Raw genomic sequence first — 22791 nt, forward strand, 5'->3', positions numbered from 1 at the left:
TTCCTCAGGAGGTGATCTAAGCCCAGAAATTCCTGTTGTTTCGCCAGCATACACAACTTGCTCTCTAAGTTTGCCTTTTGCCAGCATCCAGTGCACAGAAAGCTTGTGCTGATTTCTCCTCTCCACCACTAAAATGCAGAGTGGTGGTTGCTCTGCCCTGGTCCCTGCAGAGCCCAGCTTCTTTCTCTGGACCATGGCCATGAAGGGAAACAAGCTGCAGCGGTGATGGTCAACCCATCCCGTGGTCCCTGGCCAGGGGCCGTCCACATGTGGGGGCTGCTGCTGGCTCCCCAGCCTCTGCCCCGCAGGGCTGGTGGTGGGTGTGAGGGGTTGCTGGTGGGAGTGCTCTGCATGATTCCCAGTCAGGGCTGTCTTGTGGCTCTGATCCCTTCTCCCACTGGTGTGCGAGTGAGGCCAGGAGGATCCTGTGGGATTTCACATGCTGCAGGGGACCAGTGATGTCTGCTCCAGATCGCAGGAAGAGCTTGCTGCTGAAACTGCTGCTTAAGAAGATAGGCTTTTAAAGAGTAACTGGGAACTAAAAATATATAATTGGAGAAAACCAAGGATAATCTTTTAAGGAAAGGTGAAAAAGTTACCTGGGCTTGTTTGTTTTATACATAGCGTCTGTCCCTGTAACTTCATCCCAGTCTTGGTGTTACAAGGAGCCACTGCTTGCTCAGTGGAAGTGCCTGGCTCGATGCTGCGGAATGCTGCATGCTCCTCTGGGACGCTTTGCTTCAGCTCTGAGTTCAGATGTGGTGCATTTGTCCTGTGCAGACCGCTCGGTGCCTCTGGTCACCTTTGTCTTCTTTCCCTTTACCTTTTTCCTGTTTCTGTTGTTTCCTGAAAGACAGGGCCACCGGACCTGCACGTGATGTAGAAGATCTGGATGTGCTGCCAGTTCATGAGTGTCAGAGCAGCTCTTTCTACATCACTTCAGCACAGGCCCCATGTCACTCTGCTGATTAACTCCCGTGTCAGGAAACCTGCCTGGTTGACCTTCACCTTTGTTTACCATCTTCCTTGTCGGTTAGGGATCCAAAGGAGTGCTTTCTTGCTTCTGGCACTTCAGTTTACGGCAGCAAGGGAGCTTGCTGAAAACATTCTGGAAACGTGCGTGTGTATTGGTAAGCAGGCCAGCCTTATTCTGGTAGGCGTGGGTTTCCTCCAGGCTCTCCTTGTAGGTGTGAGGCATGACTTCACAGAAAACAAGCAGGTTTTTCAGCAATGTAAATGTTTGTCGCAGTTCCTGTCCGTGTTGCTGGGACAGAGGCCAGGCCTTTGGGCCCAGAGCACAGCAGAATCGTGGAGCCGCTCCTGGGTATCAGCGTCTCCTGCCTGTGCTCTGCTCCTGGGAGGGTTTACATGACGCAGTGCAGAGCACAGCCAGCACTGTGCCCAGGCAGTCAGCACCACTTGCGGTTGTGCTCTCAAATCTGCCGTGCTCATGCATCTGATGGGGAGCTTTTCTTTCTCATCTGCAACACCCTTTGTGTTGGCATCCGTTGCAATGGTGACCAGCAAGGAGCCCTCCTGCAGCCGGTCCTCACAGGAGGAGCTCCAGGACTCCTCCCTGGATGACTCTCATGCCTTGGTTGCTTGCCGGCCTCACCCACTTTCCGTCAGGCTCCCCTCTTCCTCTGCGTTTGTTAGTTTTGATGACTTCAATGCCATTGTCATTTTGCATGCAGTATGGCAGGATTGTGCTCTTTTCTCTTCCCTTTCTGAAGAAAATCTTTTACTTCTGATAGATATCTCTGCTCTGTTGGTTTGGCTGCTCCATCTTTCTGTAGGGGCCTCTTAGAGGCTCTTTTTTCATTTTTGCCATACATTTGCTCAGAGCTTCTAAGGTGATATTATGAAATATACTCCCTGCTGCCTGCAAGCACATTACCTTTTCAACTGCTTCTTTTTAATTTCCTTTCAAGTCTTTCTCATTTGTGTGCTCTTCGATGAAGAATTTTTGGCTTTTTTTTGCTCTTAAGGGATTGTTGAATGTAAGTTCTTGATTGTCATTATTGCAGGGTGGCTCTTGCATAGATCTTGTCTGTCATCCTGTGCATTGCTGAGGATTGAATCTGAAGGTCTGAGCTCTTTCTTCTTCAGGAAGGAGTCATTCGTGCTGTCTAAAAGTTGAGAAGCTGTACCATTTTCTTTCAGGAGTTGTTCCTAAGGCTTTGATTGTTGTGATCAGAGCTTATAATTGTATGGAAGAAATTATCGCTTGTAACTGCAAACCAGAGTAGCAACTTCTTCTGAAAGCTGCTCCCACCCTGCCCTCCCCTGAGCCTGCCTGCCGGCGCTGAGACCTGCCCCGGCTGCAGGGTGGGCTCTGTGGGTGCTGTGCCATGCCGGCTGGCACACCAGACTGGCACTACCATGGTGTGCTCACTGCGCAAGTGCTTCCTTCAGCTCCGTGGGATCCCTCCTGGGTCTTTTGGGGACTGACACCAGAACAGCGCTGAGCCTCTTGATTCGGAAGAGTGTCAAGAGGAAGGGGCAGAGACCTCTCCTTCCCCTGCGGGTTTGGGACTGTACAAGGCAATTTGGTTCCTTTTAAAATTACTGTTGACTTGTGTGTCCAAACCCTCAGGGTTGGAAGCTACTTGCAGCCTGTGTGAGCTGCTGTGAAGTGCTCTCTCGGGGCTGGATCTCTCTGTGCAGTAGTGGCAGGTGCCCCATGCTGTCCGAGCTCCCTCTGCCTGATGGAGACGGGAGCAGTGTCAGACACGACATCTGCACCTCGGGCACCCAAGCCCTGCTCTGCCTGGGATCAGCCCGGTGCCAGTGTGGGAGCTACCAGGGTTGTCCTGGCTGCGCGGGAGGCCAGAGGAGAGCAACGTGTCCCTCTGAGACAGAAAGCGGAAAAGCCCTCACTGCTGTGGCTCCTGGAGCAAAGCAGGCCCTGTGCCCCCATGCACAGAGCAGCTTTTTCCTGCTGATTGCTGCAGGCTTCAGAGTTAAGTCTGCACAAAGATATCTCTCTTGCAGCCCTTCTGGCAGGGGTCTGTGGGATTAGCCTCGTGTTTTTTGGATTGCTCCCAGAGTGGTTGTGCTGCATCATGGAGTGGAATAAGCAAGTTTAGTTGCAGGATCTCTGATATGAGAGAGTCATTAATACATGCGATGGTGTTTGAAGAAACAGAGTCATCAGAGACATTTAAGTAGCTGGATTATGCCCACAAAGGGCTGTTGCAGTGTTTTGACCTCACAGCTGAAGTAGGCATTTTCTTCCTTCTGATTTCTGACGTAGGTTAAAGACAGAAAAGAGACACAATGCAGGGTGGAAGTTCATAGAATCACAGAATGGTTTGGGTTGGAAAGGACCTTAAAGACCATCTAGTTCCAACCCCCCTGCCATGGGCAGGGACACCTTCCACTAGACCCGGTTGCTCAAAGCCCCATCCAACCTGACCTTGAACGCTTCCAGGGATGGGGTATCCACAGCTTCTCTGGGCAACCTGTTCCAGTGCCTCACCACCCTCACAGTGAAGAACTTCTTCCTTACATCTAACCTAAATCTACCCTCTTTCAGTTTAAAGCCCTTACCCCTTGTCCTATCACTACATGGCCTTGTAAAAAGTCCCTCCCCAGCTTTCCTGTAGGCCCCTTTTAGGTGCTGGCAGGCTACTGTAAGGTCTCCCCAGAGCCTTCTCTTCTCCAGGCTGAACAGAGCCAACTGTCTCAGCCTGTCCTCACAGGAGAGGTGCTCCAGCCCTTTGGTCATCTTCATGGCCCTCCTCTGGACCTGTTCCAACAGGTCCATGTCCTTGAGTTGTTTTCTCTCTTAAATATGAATGTTAATACTTCCCAGAGTATGTCTCTGCAGTATAAAATTAGGTGGGTTTTATGCTGGGACCTTCCTTCAACCAATGCTTGTGCACCTGTGCATGCCTATCAGTGCTTTTTTTTCCATTAGCCATGTATTTTAATACTGAACAACATAATTTGATAGTGAGGAAGAGTCCTAGAGGCTAAATAAGCATGTAGAAAGGTATAGACTATGTTTATTTTTTATTCATGGGTCCCTGAAAGAATGATATGTATTCTGCTTCTCATTGAGAACTGAAAGAGAACAGAGCTGGTGTTTCTCAAAGGTTTTGAACTCCTGATTTCTCACACCAGCAAGTGGCCAGCAAGCGGCTGCCTCTTCCTTAGTACCTGCAGTAGGACAAGCCATAGTTGATAAGTATGCTGACTCGCTAATACGGTCAGCGATGAAATAGATAATGCTGACCTCTGTTTGCTGTACGAATGCGTGCTGCCAAGTGCCAGTTATCTGTGCCTAAGAAAAATGAGCTGTTAACATTAGCTCGGTGGCTTTCTGTCTCACCTGGTGGCTTTTCTGGGCGGTGGTGTGCAGGCAGGCAGGCTGGCGCTGCGCCGGGCAGCACAGGTGCTCTGCTGGCTCCTGCCCTCTGCCCCGGCAGGGTCATTTGCTTCTCTCTGGGCAAAGCTGTTTAATTTTTTTCAAAACAGTGCCTGTTTAATTCACAGAACAAAAAAGATGCTATTAAGGGGACAAGGGACCAAAACAGGCCCTGGGGTTAAATTTTGAAGTTGGAGGTGGGCTGAAGGAGTGAGTGAGGATGTGCTGTTACTTCTGATGCCTGGGCTGAGTGTCCTTCTCCTGGTCCAGTGGGGACACGGTGCGGTTGTGGCAGGAGCTCTGGTGCTGCGGGTCCATTGCAGCCGCTGGAAGTGCTGCTGAGCACTTGGAGAAGACAGGGATCGGGTCGGTCGGTCTGTCTGTTTGGAAATCCAAAGAGATGGTTGCGTTCAGGCCTCAACTCTTCAACACCTTCATGGACTGAACATGCTTATGCTGCTGTGTGGATCTGTGCTGCATCTATCCCTTGGACATGGCGTGCACCTCCAGTCTCTCATTGCAAGGGTGATGATGTGGTCTAGGGGAATAACAAGGGTGGGCAGAAGTGTGGTGTGCCTCTGTGTGATGAGTGGAGCAGGACTCAGCCTGGGAAAGCAGCGGCTGCTGGGGGAGCACTGCTGAGGCAGGGAGGGTGGTTGTTCACTTCGCCTTCCAGCACAAAAATCAGGAGCATTAAATGGAGCTGACAGGCTGTGGCTTTAAAAGGAAATGCTGAAACAAGACTGAACGCTGTCTTCTCCTCCCACAGAAAGCATGGAGGGGAGGAGAAACAAACAAGGAGGAAAACAAAGTGATGGGAACAAGGAAAAGTTGAGGGCCAAAATGCAAAATGAGGGACCTGTGGGGGGAAATGGTGGCTGCTGATGGGGACAGGCTGTTGCGAGGCTGACTTCTGGTGCTGCCAGCATGGCCTTCCTGCTCTCTGCCCGCCAAAGCGAATGCTGCAAAGGGCCTGCTGCCCCACCACCACGGTGGAGGGGATATGGCAACGTGCTGCAGCACCCGTGCTGGGCTCTGTGGCTTGGCAGGCACTGGCCAAGGCAGGTTCCCACGGCCAACCCGCTCTGCCAGCACTGCCGCCCTGGCCCCACAGCCAGCCGGGACTGCGGCAGCGGGGGCCGCAGCTGTAGGAAATATGGGTTATAAACATTTGATGACTTTGGGTCCTGAGGAGGGAGGGAAACTGCTTACGGTACCAGTGAAACCTGCTGCAGTCACAGGGTGAGATGGGGAAGAGTGACTTTCCTTGCGGAGAGGCAGAGGGCTCTTCTCCTCCGCTCCTCCGGCTGGGAAGACCTCGCTGGATGCCTCCAGCTCCTGGCAGGACTCACCATGCTGCTGTTCATCCCACCTTGGTTTACACACCTATAAAGTCCATGGTGAAGAAGCCAATAGACTCTTTACACCCTATTGGGGATTTTAAAGCGTTATTTTGCTATTATACTGTTATTAGGCCATAAAATATTCTTTGACACTTCTCATATTTTATAGGATGTTATAACATACAGGGTTTGAATCTGCCCTGAACCCCACAAAACGTGTTAGAGGGGATTTGCGAAGTCTCATCCTTCTCTAACTCTTTTTATCCCCTTCCTATAACCTACTCACATGGAAAAGATTATGGCTTTCCCATTTTAGCGTTCTCCTTGTTCTTACTGTGGCTGTTCCTGGGTGCAGGTTCCTGGGTGCAGCTATGGGGTACAGGACCTTGGTGATGCTCGGCTCTAATTGCCCTCTGTGTCTTTCCACAGAAGTGTCTACGGTTGAATCCAGATGTTCCTGTATGGGTTTCCAAGCAGCGTATCCTCTGCACGTTGAACCACAGCCTGAAGGATGTTCTGAACTATGGGCTCTTCCAGCCAGCCTTCAACGGCAGGGCTGGGAAGTTTCTGGATGAGGAGCGCCTGCTAAGGGAGTACCCTCTGAATCCAGACACTCCTGTCCCCTACTTGGAGGTAGCTGTCTTTTTTTTTTTTTTTTTTTTTTAATTTAAATGTGTATATATCTATATATACGTATCTAGATATATATGCATATATATATGTACATAAGTATGTAGGACTTCTATGATTCCTTCCACTGTAGGTTCTGCAGGCACCACAGATATTAATGACCCCTGTCCCCCTCCCCCCTTTTTTTTCCCCATTTCCCTTCCAGGAGTGAAAGCACAGAAATTTGTGTGGCTGTATGTTTACTCATGGAGTATTCATTGAGGGAAAGTTGAGGCAAATGCCTCTGAGTTTTAGTTGCTCGTGACTCTGTCTGTTCAAGAGCTCCATAACATCTGTCCTAGCCCTGTGAAACAGCTTCCCTGTTTTCTGACCCCGTTGATCAAAATTTCTTTTTTTTCTAGTGGCGCATAACTGTCATGGGAAATTGCAGTAACAGAAGGAAAGCTGGTCTTGTAGGTACAGAGGGAAAGTCATAGGGAGATCTTTGAATATGAGGTTGAAGGACTTGAGCTTATATTTTATTTAATTTACAGTTACTGTAGAGACTGGAACGCAACTGTGTGCTTTGACAGCAAATGGCTGTCCCTGTAGGGACCTCATTTGTGTGATGAGCATGGAGGATAATCTATACTATTTTCTGTTCCAGAAAATTAACTAGAGCAGAAATTAACTGAATGAACTCTGTATTCACATTCACTATAGGTTTTGCCTTGGGCTGGGATTCAGGTGATCACATGTAGGTGTTTATTCTAAGGCGACCTGCTGCATTTCTTGGGCTCCATTGACTGTCACTGTGGACATCCCCACTGGCTGTAATGGGACTCTAGTCCACTGCATGTGGACTTCTAAATTTAGGGATCTTGTGCTATATTTTACCCACAGAGTCTATTTAGAAAGCATTACACACTTAAGCTTCACGAGCTCTTATAAATGCAAGCGTGAATGCTGTTATTACAACTAATCCTGACTAATTTGGAAAGAAAGTACAGCACAATTTCTTAGGAAACTAATGTTTAATCTAGACAAAAACATTTGGAACAACATTAAGAATGCTTGCAAATAAACCTATGAGGTAGTAAATTTTTTAATGTTCCTTATACAGGCTTTAATGTTTTGGTTTTGTACAATTTAGCATAACGTCCACACTTAATGTCTTAGCACACACATCTAAATGCAGACTTGACATGGATATTTGTTGTGTGTCATTTCGATTCTTCATAACTTGATAAGAAGCTGAGCTGAGCGCTGGAGAATCCAGATGGAAAACCAAAAATCCGGAATGTATTTACAAGACATAAGTCCTATGATGATACCACTGAGGTTTCTTGAACCCAAAAGATAAATTAGCCCTCAGGGCTGCACATGAAGGTAATCAGATAAATGAGGGGTTCGTGAATATTGACAAAAAATTACATTAAAAAGCAGGTTTCTGGAGTAGTTCCCTGGAGAGGTGGGATGCTGGCTCTGTTCTATGCCAGGGAGAGCTCTAAGTACTCCAGATTACTTTATCAGATTAAAATAGCAGCTGCCACGCAGTGTGTTGGTGATCAAGCAATATGCAGTGGGGTCTACCTGCCCATCTGCTGAGATCCAGTTACCCTCATGTGCCTTTGGGGGCATTGACTCTATCCCATATTATCTTACTGGTTGCTATCTACTGTCAGAAGCTTATTGTGTTCTTCTTAATGATGTAGTTACTTTTGTTTGCATGCCAAACACACCGTTGAGTTCTCACCATTATTAATCATCTCACATTTGGTTCACGCACCTTGTAAGTTTGAATGAGATTTGGAAATTCTCATGCCTGTATGTCTTCCCTGTGCAAGTCTGGTCTGCAGGCAAGCTGTTGGAGCAAAACTGTTGGGATGTGCCTAGCTTAGGGTTGGCTGCCCACTTCAGTTGCTTCTTCAGAAGTTTTGTTGCTAAGTTTTGAGAGCTGACTATGTGTTGTACCACTTAACTCTTCTCAGATGAGGTTTTTGCCTTGAACCTGGGTGGCAGCGTGCATTGCTCTTGCATCAAAGCCGATGTAGCCTGGCTTCCCTCTCTCAGACCTGCCTCACTGATGCACTGCCCTGGCCCCTGCCTGCGTAGCGTGGGGCAGCTGGGAGCCCTGCAGGACCTTCCCCAAGGATGGGTGCTGGGAGAGCAGCAGTGGGCGAATCCACCCGAGCCGATGCGTTCGGGCAGGAAGCCAAAAGCGAGTGGTCTGCAGAGCAGCGCTGTCCCGGCTCCGCCGGCATGCTGCCCAGGGCTCAGAGGCGGAGGCTGGGCATGGAGCTCATTTGCAGACCCACTAATGTGGTGCTGGGTGTGAAGAGGAGCCACTGAAGGATACTTGCATGACTTTGTAGGGATGCACAAAGGATCCCTGACACTGGCAGCATCTGCAAAGGACCAATGTCTGTAAATCAGTGGGCAAGACAATTTTTACCTTGGAATGATTAAAAAAAAAAAAAAGTTGTGTGTGAAAACATCTGCCCAGCAGTACAAGTTTGGAATAGACTGAAAACGTGCTAATATTTTGCCAATATTGAAAAGTAAGTGGGATGAGCTTAGTAACTGCAGTCCAAAGATAACTTGGTGTCAGTTCCAGCTGAAATAATGAAACGTTGATGGAGGGTTAAGTTCATAGCAGTTCAAAATCTCAGAATACAATTCATGCATTGAAAAAAGACCTAGTCAAACAAATTTTCATTCTTTATGGAAATCATAATTCTGCTTGATGAAGATAACTGTACAAAGGTAGCAGCCACTTGGGGGTACTTGATTTTGTTCTACATGATATTCAAGTTCAGGAATAGCACTATAAAACATCAGTAGGACAAATACCACTGGCTAACTAATCAACGATAAAAAGCAGTTGTCACTGCAATCATCACAGCATAGATGTATTTCTAGTGGAGTTTCTTAGGGACCAATGCCAAGCTTGATGTCGTTACCCCAGGGATCTGGGTGTAAATGTAAAACCACTGCTGATAAAGTCTGATTACACAAAGTTTGGCAGAGAATGTAACAATGTCAACTGTGCTGTCTAGGTCATTTGGTAAGTGGGGGTCCCATCAAAGTATGCTTTAAGTCAGTGTCGTGGTTTAAGCCCAGCCGGTAACAAAGCACCATGCAGCCCCTTGCTCACCCCCCGGCTATGGTGGGATGAGGAGAAAATGTAAAGGCAGGCTCATGGGTCAAGACGAGGACAGGGAGGGATCACTCCCTCTTATGGTCACGAGCAAAAGACAGGCTCAACGTGGGGAAGAAACAAAATCAATTTAATTTGCTACCAATCAAATCAAAACAAAATAGGACATTAGGAAGTGAAACCAAACCTGAGAACACCTTCCCCCCCCACCCTCCTGTCTTCCCACCTCAACCCCACTCCTGGTTCCCTCCACCTCCTCCCCCTGGCAGCACAGGGGATGGGGGCTGGGGTCGGTTCCTCACACACGTTGTCTCTGCTCAGGGGGAGGACTCCTCACTCGGCCCCTGCTCCGCCGTGGGGTCCCTCCCACAGGAGACAGCCCTTCATGAACTCCTCCAACATGAGTCCTTCCCACGGGCTGCAGTTCCTCATGAACTTCCCTGGCGTGGGTCCTTTCCGTGGGCTTCAGTTCTTCCCGAACTTCCCTGGCGTGGGTCCTTTCTGCGGGCTGATCTTCAGTCACAAACTGTTCCAGCGCAGGCTTTCCCATAGAGTCATGGCCATCTTCGGGGGCCTCCGCTCCCCCGCTCCCCTCCATGGGCTGGGGGGGACAGCCTGCCGCCTCACCACGGGCTGCGGGGGCATCCCCTCCTCCTTCCCTGACCTCGGGATCCGCAGAGGGGTTCCTCTCACATCCCGCTCCCCCGACTCCCTCACGGGGCGTTCGTTCCCCTTCTGAAATCTCTTCTCCCAGAGGCGCTACTGCCGTGGCTGAGGGGCTCGGCCTGGGCCAGAGGCGGGTCTGGCTCCGAGCCGGGGGAGCTTCCAGCAGCTTCTCCCAGGAGCCGGCCCTGTGGCCCCCCCACCCCGCTACCAAAAAAACCCCGCCACACAAACCCAAAACAGTCAGCCAAATGACAAACATACAGGCACAAGGACTGCTTCAAAGGAAGGACTCTCATTGTGGAAAAAAAGTTTCTGAAGAAAATTTTTGAACCTTTTGGTTAAGAAGCCTAACAGCAATTCCCTGTGTGATGCTGTGGCACAGCGTGACCCTGTAAAACTTCAGCGTGTACCCTGGCAAGTAGCGAGTTGGTTTTAGGAGTGGCTGGGGTGGAAGTGGTTGGTATTGGAGCAGTGTGTGGGCAACAGTACTTGAGAAAGGACATTGGAGAGAGGCATGGCACAGAAAAGAGCAGCAGAAATGATCTGAGAACAAAAGAGAAGATCCCTCAATAAAGATTTAGAGCTCAGTCTGCTTACAGGGAAGTTGGCTCTAGACCACCTGTATAAGAACCATCCTGGGGAAAACCTTTCTGTTGTTAGAGAGATCCCTAATTAATTGGGAAGAAGCAGAACAAAGCCAACACCATCTGGAAGCTGAAACCAGACAGATTCCTATAAAAAATGGTCTGAATTTCTTTAGTGAGGAAAGCAATTAACTATTAGAGCAAATTATGAAGGAGAACAGTATATTCTATATCTGTTGTTGTTTTCAGATCTAGACTGAATGTCTTCATGCAAGCAGATGTTTACTGGAGCTGCTCGAGAGCAGTTTGATGCTGAGTGGGTTTTGTTCATCTCATATCTGATGTTCTTCCTTCTTGCAGTTCCGGTACAAAAGGCGTGTGTACACCCAGACTTTGCTGGATGACAAGCAGTTTGCCAAGCTCCATACAAAGGTAAGGCTGGAGTCTAGCTGGCAAGCTCAAAGCCCTAGTAGCATGTTCAGCATTGATGGTGACTTATCACAGAGAGGATACCAGGTTTTGGGATGTTTCAGTCTTTCCTGCTTGCCAGACTGCAAAACACTCACGAGAAATGGATGGTGCTTGCCGAAGCCTGGGGTGGTTTAGGTGGGAGTGCAAGCTGAAGGACCCCATCGAGCCATGGTGGGGTGCCCACACAGGGATAGACTTGTACTGCTTACGTGTGCTCGCAGGCAGGTGTGGTTGGACAAGGCTCTGCGGGAGAGTGTGGGGTCAGCTTTGCATGGGGTGGTGAGGCAGAGGAACACATGGTGGGCCGCTTGAAGAGAAGCTTTATTCTCTGGCATGGAGGAGTCACTAAATGCCTGGAGAGCACAATGGTATACATTGAGCAGCACACCTTCCCTTCCCCCAGTGAGAGGCTGCAGCACGCCTCCGCCTTGCACGCGGGCTCATTGCTTTGTCTCTGGCTTTAATCCATGTGTTTGGGTCAGGCTTTTGCTGGTAGGATCCACATGTGAAGTGGAAAGCGCTCGTGGTCTACTGAAGTCCCCACGTGTCATGGGCAATGATCAAGGCATGTGTCAAGATTAACAGTGCAGGCACTGAACAGACTGTCTGGGTATTTGGAGAACAGGGAGTGTGGCAGGAATGGTGCTTTTGCATGAATGGGTGTTTCCTGGGAGGAAAGACACCCCACCAAAACCACTAGGCTCTGTGGCCAGGGATGCCGCAGTTGGCACAGCCGGGGGGTCAGGGATACTAATGGTGAGCAGGCCTTGGTGCACGTGTTGGCTGGATGCCCTCTTGCACTGGTCTTCCACTGGACAGCTGCGGTGGTCCCATGATGTCACTTCTTGCCTAAGAAATTAAGAACAGTAATTGTGGAGAGGTCTGGAACCATCAGAAGATTTCTGCTGCCACTAATAATTGTGCCTTGAGATAGTATGTGGCCCCGTGGGGACTTTGATGGTTCCTGGGAGGCCGGGGCCAGTGGCACATGGGAACTGCACTAACGCACTGGGCAGCATTCGAACTGCTGGGTGGCACGAGGACGCCTACAACCCCCATCAAACTAATTTTCTGGGAGAGTCCATGGGGAAGGGCTGGGGCAGGGAGCGGTGGTGTGGAGAGGCTCACAGGGATGGCCTGTGTGTGGAGGGCACTGTGCTGGGGAAGGCTGTGCAGAGAGGCTTTGGGGTTCTTCTTTAGAAAGGACGTGGGACTGGCCAGGACCCCAGGGCTCCCTGCTAACCTGCCTTGTTGCTGTGTATCATGAGCTCCCTCAGAACCCCCCGTGCAGAGCAACCGCTTCTTGCTGAGGGCTGGGCAGTCTCTTGACTGGTTTCCTTTTGCCCTCTGACGAGACACGTGCCATTGTCTGCCTTGACCCTTCTCGGCTGCTTGGCCGTTCTCGCCTGTCAGCCGACGGCTCCCAGACACGTGCAGGAGGTGCCCAGGACCGGGCAACTGTGGAGGCGCACCTGGGTGCTGTGCCTCCTCCTCGGCCTCCTGGCAGCCTGCATCACTGCTGGGCACCCACGCGTGGCTCCTGCTGCTGGTCTGCAGGGTGGTGCTTTGCTTCTGGTCATATCTGCTCTGCAAGAGACAGGCAGGCAAGGGTTGTAAATTTTACAGGTACAACAGCAAGAGCTGGGCTAGGTGGAGCCACAGATGTAAAACAGAAGAGAAGAAAACCTTCTCCCAAAGGGCTTGACCTACCCCAAAGGTGAAAATCCTCTTCATGGGAAGAAGCAGGTCCTCTCTCTTCTGTTTGCAGAGCTGCAGAAACAAGAAACAAAAATGCTGTTAGGGTTCAGGTTTGACCTGTGAAGATTAAAGTCATGAGGCTTCTGTCTGGTGGCATAAGAATATCCAGGCAGCAAATCTGGAAAGCTCTCAGCATCTTTCTGGCACCAGGAAGCGTGAATCGTGGTCCTCCTGAGCCTTGCCAGTGAGAGACCATGCCTGCTGGAGGGAAGGCCGGAGGTGTCTGCCACAGGGAGACCCGAGCGGCAGCATCTGAGGACTTCCCCTACAAGTGTGTAGCAGCCATAAATGCACTTTATTAAATATTCACTTAATCTCCATGCTTTAATTTCTACTTAAAGAACAAATTTCCTTCATGTTGTTTCTTTATTTTTAAACCATCCCTTGTCGATAAAATACGGCATCTGAGTGAGATCCCGCATCTCCGCTCCCTTTTGCCTCCATCAAGAGGATGCTGATGAGCATTTCCTTTGGCTGGTGTTTTCCCAGAGCCTGTGGGCACCGTGGGCCGTGGTGCTTGTAGGGGCAGAAAAGGAGCCCTTGTCCTGCCCCAGGGCTGCTCCTGCAGGGCTGCGGTGCGAGGGAGGCAGTGGAGGCAGCCGCAGGGGCTAGCGCCAGGAGGGGTGTGAGCGGGAGACGTGCTCATGCCAGCCACTCGTTGAAGTGATGCCGGTGCTGACAGACGGCAGCAGCGTGACTTACCCGCCTGGCACAGATCGACGCTGTTTCGCTGGGAGAGGGTGAGAGCGGAGTGTGCGTGTGCAGCCTACCAGCAGCTGGCTTGAAGGTGAGAGGAGGACAGAGAGCAGAGGGACATGGGCTCCTCTCTGGGACAGCAGCGGGCTGAGCAGAGAGAAAACCAGCAATCTGCTGGGGACCGCAGACCCCGAGCGAAGAGCATGGTACTGCCTGCTTCTGCCCCATCTTCTGTGCTGCCTCTGTCGTGGCTGTGCCAGACACTGCCGGGCGAGGGACCGCAGGGGGACGGTCCTCCTGCTGTGCCACCGACCCCACGGAGGGATGCTGTGGGGGCTGGCGGCAGGGCAGGACCGGGTCGGGGGGTTCATTCCCTACGTCGAACACGCAGTGAGGAAGTGTCTCTGGGCTGACTTGGGGAACGGCTGGCTCCTCCACCGCTGCAGGCTTGTACAGGCTTATGCATCAGGTCAGCTGCTGTGGGGGTTTCTGCTTCTGTCTGTGCATTTAGGCCTTGGCGTTTTCTTCTGGGAAAGCAGATGCATGGAGGTGATGCCTCTGAGGTGTGGTGCAGACTGTACGTGGCACTCGAGGCGTGAGGCTTCCCTGTTATTTGTAGTGATGCCTAATTGCTCGGGCAGTGAAATACATTTCTTTCTGAGATGCGGTAATTCGAAGGGCTGTGAAAGATTAGCTTTAGGTCTAACAGGATGGTGGGACCGCTCCTGAGGCTGTGGTGTGAAATCTTTAGGCTTGTGGCTAATGGTCTCATCTGAGTGAGAGCGAAGTGTGAAAATGTTCAGAGTTTAGAGTGGATGACTTTCAGTGGCAGGATACACTGCTTGAATCTTTCAATGACCTTGAAACATGATTCTTAACTGCCATTAAAAGAGACAGACAAGAAAATAACTCCTTTTTTTGAGTGCCAGTGGACTTGTTCTAAGAAGTGGGGGAACTGTTTTCTTGTATTGCTAGCAATAACAAAGTGACTTGGTAAAATCAGTCAATCAGCCTCAGTCCCTTGCGCCTGTTGGGATCTGCAGGCAGTGACATTTCTTATAGATATTTTTCCCACTGAATTGCAGTAGACCATTTAGAAATGGGAGTGCAAAAAAATGCATGTTAGAAAAGGGCAATCCCATTGTGCTTATAAACGAAAATCTGTGCAGAAAAATCTTGGCATTTACCAAAATGTCCACGAAGGGCATTGTGCTACCAGGAGACTTGGGATATTACCACCTTGAAGGGGAAGAAGCAACACACTTAAAACACACTTAAAGTAATTATTAGGAGCACATATGCCATTACTGTTGCAGATGACTGACATTAGTGTAGAGCCAGAAGCGCTGGCCACAGATGGTGATCCTCTTGCGCTGCAAACTGTACAGTTACATAAGAACGGCAGCCCTGTCATGGGGCTGGGATGGGTGCAGGCAGGGACACAAAGCAGTAAGAAAGTGTCAGCTTGGTGGGAAACACCCACAGCACCTCCGTGGTGGGACTGTCACCATCTTTCCTGCTGGGGTTAGTGTGCAAGAGGGGTGGTTGTAGAGGGGAGGGGACAGTGGCACTGCTCTGCAGTGCAGCTGGATGCGGGGGATGTCTTCGCCTGACGTGCACCTGGGTGAGGGAAGCGAATGCCATGGCCACAGCGATGCTGGGAGGAGACAGCAGAAAGGAGCAAGCACAGGCTGTGAAGGACCTTGGGAAGAGGTGGGCCACTGGAGCTGGATGTGGGAGTGGCTGTGTGTGCTGGTGCAGCGTGTGCTGGCAGAGGCAGCACGTGAGGGGCAGCTGCACCCGCCTTCGGGATGGAGGGCTTGCGCTTGCCCGGGCTGGAGGAGGATTTTGCGTTAGTAGTGGCTGAAGGTGATCAAGGCTGGGGCAAGGATTCAAGACCTGAGGATGGGGAACAGTGTGGTGTCTTGCTGTTTGCTGTTTTGCACTGCTATCAGTGCCATCTGCATCCTGGGGCCCCCCTCTACAGCAAGAAACACATTGGACCTTGTCAACTGGCTTATCAAAGCTGGGTGCAAATGAGGCCTGTCCTACCTCTCTGCTGCAGGAGACATCTCACTTGTCTCTGACTTCTCCTTCTCTACCCAGACAAACTAACGAACAAAGGGCAGGACGGCAGGATCTAAGGGCTGAGAGCATGCGAAGGCTGCCCTGGGTGACCACAGGCCATCCGGTCCACCATCCTCCTCTGGTAACAGCTGACCCAGATTTCAGTGTGTCTGTGGAGAGAATCAGAAGGGTAAAAGTGAAAAAACTGGTGAGTTGAGATAAAGAGAGTTTAACAGGTAAAGCAAAAGCTGTGTGTGCACACAAAGGAAAATCAGGAATTTGTTCACCGCTTCCCATTTCCATTCCCAGGCAGGTGTTCAACCATCCCCAGGACAGCAGGGCTCGGTCACATGTGACAGTGACCTGGGAAGACAAACGCCATCACTCCAAACCTCCCCCTTTCTTCCTCCTTCCCCCAGCTTTTATTGCTGAGCACGACATCCTATGGTCTGGGATATCTCTTGGGTCAGTTGGGGTCAGCTGTCCCAGCTGTGTCCCCTCCCAGCTCCTTGTTCAGCCCCAGCCTGCTTGCTGGTGGGGCAGAGTGGGGAGCAGAACAGCCCTTGACTCTGTGCAAGCCCCGCTCAGCCATAACTAACACATCCCCCTGTTACCAATGCTGCTTTCAGCACAAATCCAAACCAGCCCCGTACCAGCTCCTGTGAAAAAATGCAGCTCTCTCCCGGCCAAAGCCGGTACATCCCGGCAGTGTCCCGTGCGGCGGAGGTGTCCCCGCTGGGAGGGGGCACTACCGTCAGGATGGCGGGGCTGCCCCTGCTCCTCTGCTAGGGCTTGGCCTCCTCCGCATGTGGGCCGCTGCAGGGCCCTGTCCTGCTTGCACTGGGGGTGCTCCAGGCGGGTGTTGGAGGTGTGCTGGGCCAGCCTCCGAGAGAGCAGTTAAATGTTGCTGTGGTGTGTCATGAAATCGATTATTTGACGTTTCTATGGGAATCATTGAGGTGTCTAACGGCCTGTGTGAGAGCTCGTCACGCAGCTGGTGCGAGGGAGGAGGTTGGTCTTCTCCAGCCTCTTCCAGGGCCTGTGACCCCGTGGCAGCTGCCACGCTCTGGAAGGTGGATGGTTTGTCTTAATTCCAGCTGCTGTTTGGAGGAAACTGGACCCTGGGAAAATATTAGTCTTTTCTTGATACTGAAATTGCTGGAAACATCAGCGTGTGCTTGGTGTGAAGGGGATGTGTTGTCTTTCCGCTCTTGCAGAGCACCCTAGCCGGGTGCCTGCGGTTGGCTTCCCCCAGCACCCAGCCTGCGGTGAATAGTGAGTGACAGAATAATTTCTCTGCAAGAAGAATATCTCATTTATTTTCTTTCATTTCGATTCAAGAGAGAAGCTTGTTCCCTCGCACCAGTTTCCTCTCAATGAGCTTTTCTTTTCTGGAGGGTGTTGATTTTTCTTGCGGTTTGGTGCTAGCAGGGGATAATGGACTGCGGCACGACGGCTGCCAGCTGGGTGGCTGGAGCTGTGCCCTGTCCCCAGGCGCTCACCTGGTGTGAACCTTCTTCTCACTCTTGTAAACAAACAAAAGTGCCTCAAACTTGCTCAGGAGTCACCTGCTGAAGCAGGTCTTTTGTGTAGTGATATGGGAACCGAGCTGCAGCACCAGAGCTGCAGTTTGGGCAGTAGCCCAAAGGGTAAGGGCAGACCCAGGCTTTGGTTCCTGTCTCTCCTTACAAGGATCCTCCTCCTCAGGGAGCAGTGCAGCCTCACCCACAAGAAAGAAGATCCCAAAGACAGGGGTTGCTTCCCAAAGGGTTTCCAGGTAGCAGGCGGGAGATAGAGCAGGTGTGAGCTCAGCTCTGTTGCAGTTCCCTTAAAGCCCTTGTTGGTGCAGGGGTGAGAGGGGTCCTGCCTGCCCACAGCCCCTGGGCCCTGACCCCTGCCCGGGCTGTGCCACCTGCTGCTGTTTGCACAAAGGCACGTGGGAAATAAGAGACTTAAAAGGCCCCTTAAAAAAGCAAGGTGGAGTCTTACTCTGAGCTTTAATTTTATTTGCATGAGATTTTGTTGGGTCTTGGGGTTTTTTTCTCCCCAGAGAAATCTTGCTTTGCTCTCGTTACTATAGCCATTCAAACCTATCGATTTGCAAATCGCCATAATCTTCACACTAAATATGGTGCTTTTGCTCATGGGAAGATCCATTATGAGTGTTTGTTTAAGCAGTTAGATAGCTTTATATAAATACATTTTTTGTTTTAATTTTTGCATATAGGAAATGGGATGCCATGCTTTAACTGGCGTCTGATTATTTTTTATTCTTTTGATTTGTATCAAACTGCATCTGGATGAAAGCTGAAATTCAATTAAAGTTAAAGCAAAATAAAATTTTAAGTTGTGTCTTTATCACTTAAGTAAATGTTGCTTGAATGTACTGGACACAGAAGATGAAAAGTAAATTTATCAGTACATATCTTTTGTGTTTAAAGCTGACTGATCTTTTAAACAAAGGAAGATTTGGTTTGTATGAGTGGTTCTCATCACAGATTCTCAAAGGTATTTCAGTGCCAGAAAATAAGCAAGTATCTAGTGAGATTTCAGAATTGCCTAAGCGGTTTAGGCATCTGCTTAGCTCCCCTTGATTTCAGTGGGAGTCTGACATTTGCTCTCTCTTTTCATGTCTAGTCACCTTAATACATTTGAAAACCTGGCCCCAAATCCCTCAAGTTCTTAGAATAATGAGATCTCATTCCTTTCCCACCAGGGTTTTATTCATAGACTGGGGGAGGAAAACAAGCTTCCTTACTTGCTCAGTTCTCAAATCTCCTTTCAGCTTTGAGTGAATCAGTCCAAATAATAAGGAAAATATTCTGTGTTTCTAGCTAAATTGAAATGGAAAACAATCAGATAGGAAAGCTTTTCTATGCAGCATAAGTTGAAAAACCGACATGGAAGAATGTAAATACCAGCATTTGCTTCATTGTGAAAAGTGGATATAATGTACCCAGCAAGGGACATGGCTGCGACATATTTGTAGTGTTTGAGTTGATTTCAAAAGCTAAGTATGTTTTGCTTCTGATTCTGAATGAAAAAAGCACGCTTGAATTCATGACTATTGGCAGAAGGGCCATTTAACCAATACATTTTTATAAATGCTTGTAAATACAGATGTCCATATCAGCTGTTATGCTGCAAACTCAGGTTACACAGGTGCATTCTTAAATGGGAGTTCCCTTTAGTGTAACTGAAATCTTACTTAAGTGGAAACATTAAAGCAGGATCAAATTGTTGTTGGCTTGGCACCGCTCTGTGCGCTTCAGCGCCCTGGTCCGCTGCGATGACCATGGTCGCAGCTGGTTGGGGAACAGCTTGCTGAGAGCCCCTGCCTCCCCTCTGCAAGGGGCCGGCTGTGCCACAGGTGGGGATTGCCACGCGGCTTTGGCTGCACCGTGCAGCACTGCTCTGATTTCAGTTAAACTCTTTGGTTGGTCCTGTGCCATGCTTTGGTGGTGGTTCAAATGTTGGGTGCCTCAGGTCTGGGTGCACCGGCTTGCTGGGAATGGGCCACTTACTTTGACAAAACCAGCTGAAACAGCACCTGGGAGCTGCGGGCAGATGTCCATGGGCTGTCGAGCGGGGACTGCGTACCCTGCCTGTTGGCAGATGCCTTGGCAGAGCTGGGGTTCCTCTGCAGTGGCCCCCCAGACCTGCTGCAGCTTCTCTCCAGGAACCCTGAAGGACACCCAGGAGGTGCTGGGAGTGAATAAGGGAGCTTGATGGGGGGTTCGGTTCTCTGGTTATTGGGCTGCAAAGGCAAGATGCGCAATAGGCCTTCAAGGAAGAGATCTTGAGGCAATGGTTTCAAGTGTATAGTGACCAGGATGTTTCAATTAGCAATTTCTTCTTCTTTTACCTAATCCAATTTCTGTTATTTCCCAAATCTGGCTATTGTTGTAGTGCCGTAGAGCTATCTGGGAAGTAGCAGACTGCCTCCCCAGAATTTGTGCATAGAAATGATGGTCTCTCTCTCTCTGTGGTCATAGAAGTACTGAACTTGAAAGAAACTTTATTCTGGAAAACAGCTTAATTGAGCAAATTATATACGTCTGTTGGTAAAGAATAAGAAACTGAAAACTGTTTGATAATGGGAGGCATTGGAACTGCTCTGCTCGTACACGCTGCTCCTCCCAGTGCCTGCAGTTGAGGTGCTGTGGTCGCTCTGGTTGCTGCCATGTTACCCAAACGAGCAGTTCCAAACCCACCATCTTTCGGCAGTAAAATGCGTACGGTGACCCCGCTCCTGGCTGCTTGCCCATGTCTACCGCCACAGCTCACTGCCCTTGCTGTACAAACACAGCTCTTAGTAAGGCTGGGCTGTAAGTCTGATCAGAGACACCATCGCAGTTGCGATCTTTATATTTTTCCCTTTTTTTGGTCTCTTCCCTTATGCCTTAATTCAGGTTTGTTTGTAAGTTGAGCAAGACTGTCACCTAAATCCTGGGCATGGGATTCCTGTAACACTGTAACATTATGCGTCTGGTGAATGGTCTTTTTAATTATTTATATTCTCAGCTTTCTTTGGCATTTTCATTATTCCCTGAGGTCTGGGACCAAACCAGAGGAACAGAACTGTGCCAGGGAGGATCAGAAATCACTGTGCTGATGTCCTACCCTCTCTCCATAGTAGTTTGTGAATTGCAGCAACCTCTTAACATGGGCACTGAGCTGCCCATCTGGAGCATGCTGCAGAGCAGATAGGCAGCTACAAACTGATGGAAAAATAATATTTTTTCGATGTATAAATCAACTGGCTAAGTCTTTGGACTTTATGAATGATTTCTGAAGCATTGCTGTGGATTTGGTCTGAGACCTTGGATAGATGAACCTTCTTTGTTCTTCATCGGGAAATGCAGGGTGGTAATTGATTTCCCCCAAAGGGAAAATCCATGCGTAGACCCGTTAAAGCCTGTGTGATGCACAGGACTGTGATCATGAACAAGCATCTACAGCAGGAGAATGCAGATCCCAGAATTGAGGATGCTTCTCTCTGCATTCTCCTTTAGCTCACGTGCTTTCTCTTCAGTTTCCTTTCTAAATATAAAAAGTACCATTAAAAGTTGACATAGTGCATCAACTTCCTATGGTCAAAAAATGTTTTCAATTCCTGAGCACCTACAAAACTGGAAACGTAAATGAGCATACTGCTGCTGGGCACTGATGGTTTGGGTAGGATGCATTTCTGGGGCTGTAAATGAGAGCTGCTGGAAGAACCTCAGGAGCAGAACTTCAGGTTAGTGCCTGTAATGTGTCTGGTAGCAGCATAAAAGTGAAACTACCATGAGCCGCTATCGCATACGTAGAGGTATGGTGTTTGCCTTTGCAGGAGGTGTGCACAAGTGCCTCTGTCCCTGGATGCCCCAGGAAAGCTGCTGGTGCAGTGGCCTGCATGGGCAGAGGCTGCCAGCGTCAAGATGATGGGCGATGTGGTGCGGGGTCCCTTCCTTGGCTCGTGCCTCCATGTGCCCTGCGACCACTGGTGCGGTTCTTGGTGGGACTGGCAGTGCCGTTCTTGGCCACAGGGGTTTAGTGGGGCCATGCATGGAGCATCATCTGTTGGGTTAGGTTAGCATCGTCTGCTGAACGGCTGCTGGGAGGAGAAGAGGCATATGGACAAATGGGAGTGGAAGGAACAGGGTTAAATCTGCGCAATCGGGTGATGGTTGGGAAGAGGCATTTTGGGATGGCATCCTGGAGGCGGTTGCTGGAGTTGTCACGTCCCGTCTGTGCTATTGCTGGCAGGCAGCTGTGATTTCCTTCAGTGTTTCTGTACTTCTGCATTAGCTGAAGGGATACTGAAGCAGGAGGTGGATTTTGCTTTCAGTTACTCATGAGGCAAGAGGGGATCTGGGTGAGAAGTAACATGGAGCAGCGAGGGTCAGGGGAATGTTTTGCCACCCAAAAAGGCAGTGCTTGTACCCTGCTGCAGTTGATGCCAGTTGCCCTTTCGCCGTGCTCATGATAAGAGCATTGGTGCTGTGGGGATTGCTTATACTGCGCATAGACATTTTCAGCACCTCCTGGTGTGGGTGACCTAAGCCTTTTTCACTCTCGGAGTGGTTTCTCCTTGTTCGTGTGCACTGTCCCACGGTTGCGTTGGGTCTGTCCTGACAGCCCTGCCTGGGCTGGTGCAGTCTTGAGGGATGTGAGGGAGCACCCGGGGATGGGCAGGGTGGTCAGAACAGGGAGAGGGGCTGTGCTCCACACCCAGGGGTCAGCTGTGGCATCCACTGTCCCCACTGAATCCCTGCTCTCCTTGGCTCTTGCCTTACTGCACTGTTGTTCCTGGGGCACTGAGGGGAGTGAACCTTGTGACTGAATTGCGTGTTTGTGGCTTTGTGCATTATCTTCTGTGTTCCTGTGGCATTGGCATCCCTGCATGCATCCGTGTGCTGCTGCAGACAGCCAGAGCGAGCAGGTCAAGTACCGGCATGGGTGCAGTGGAGCTGTGTTACTGTAGGGTTTTGCCTGAGCTAATTAGCTCTGCTGAGGTGGAGTAACGTTGCAGGGAGTAGTGCGCTAAAACAGCTATATAATTTTAAATACGTCACCTGGCTTGTTTATGGCATGGCTCGATGGTGCTGATTTTAGGAAAAAATGTGCTATATGTTTTAGTCTTGGTTCTGCAGACTAACCACACAGAGACTGAATTTGGTTTAAATCAGGTTCACAGCCCAGCATTAATTTGTCTCATCCTTGGAAAGTTTCATCTTGGTGATATTTTCTGTCTGACTTCTTACCATGGTCTCCACAACATGTCAGAGAAATAGCACAGATGAACTTGTGGGTCCCAAGTTTTGGGATTTGCAGGCTCCTCTGTAGAATTGGTTCTGAAAGTATTCAGTTTCCCCCCCTAGAAAATATAACAAAATCAAAATAATATGCAAAATAATATGTGATGAAATTGTGTTTAGGAAGTCTTTGAAAAGAATTGAACATGTTTCTGCATGCTGTTTGGTATTTTCAGTTTTGTTTTTTTTCTATTTTCCAACTGAAAATCTTCAAAATGAAATTTGAAGGGAAGCACTTTGGAATTCATTTTACTTCATAAAAGAT

At 49.7% G+C, this 22791-nt stretch overlaps 1 protein-coding gene across 19 annotated transcripts in view; it reads left to right on the forward strand.

The window, feature by feature from the left end:
- Positions 1 to 22791, forward strand: part of SHANK3 (SH3 and multiple ankyrin repeat domains 3) — a 396403-nt gene that overhangs the window by 56744 nt on the left and 316868 nt on the right. For all 19 annotated transcript variants that reach the window (XR_011327682.1, XM_069801392.1, XM_069801393.1 and 16 more), the window contains 2 exons: positions 6145 to 6348; positions 11095 to 11166. Coding sequence is in view for 18 of the 19 variants with exons in the window: in XM_069801392.1 (XP_069657493.1) it covers positions 6145 to 6348; positions 11095 to 11166 (276 nt within the window). In the remaining variant the exon portion in view is untranslated. The remainder of the gene's footprint in view (positions 1 to 6144; positions 6349 to 11094; positions 11167 to 22791) is intronic.

Source organism: Haliaeetus albicilla, chromosome 14 (genome assembly GCF_947461875.1).
Source record: "Haliaeetus albicilla chromosome 14, bHalAlb1.1, whole genome shotgun sequence".
NCBI lineage: Eukaryota > Metazoa > Chordata > Aves > Accipitriformes > Accipitridae > Haliaeetus > Haliaeetus albicilla.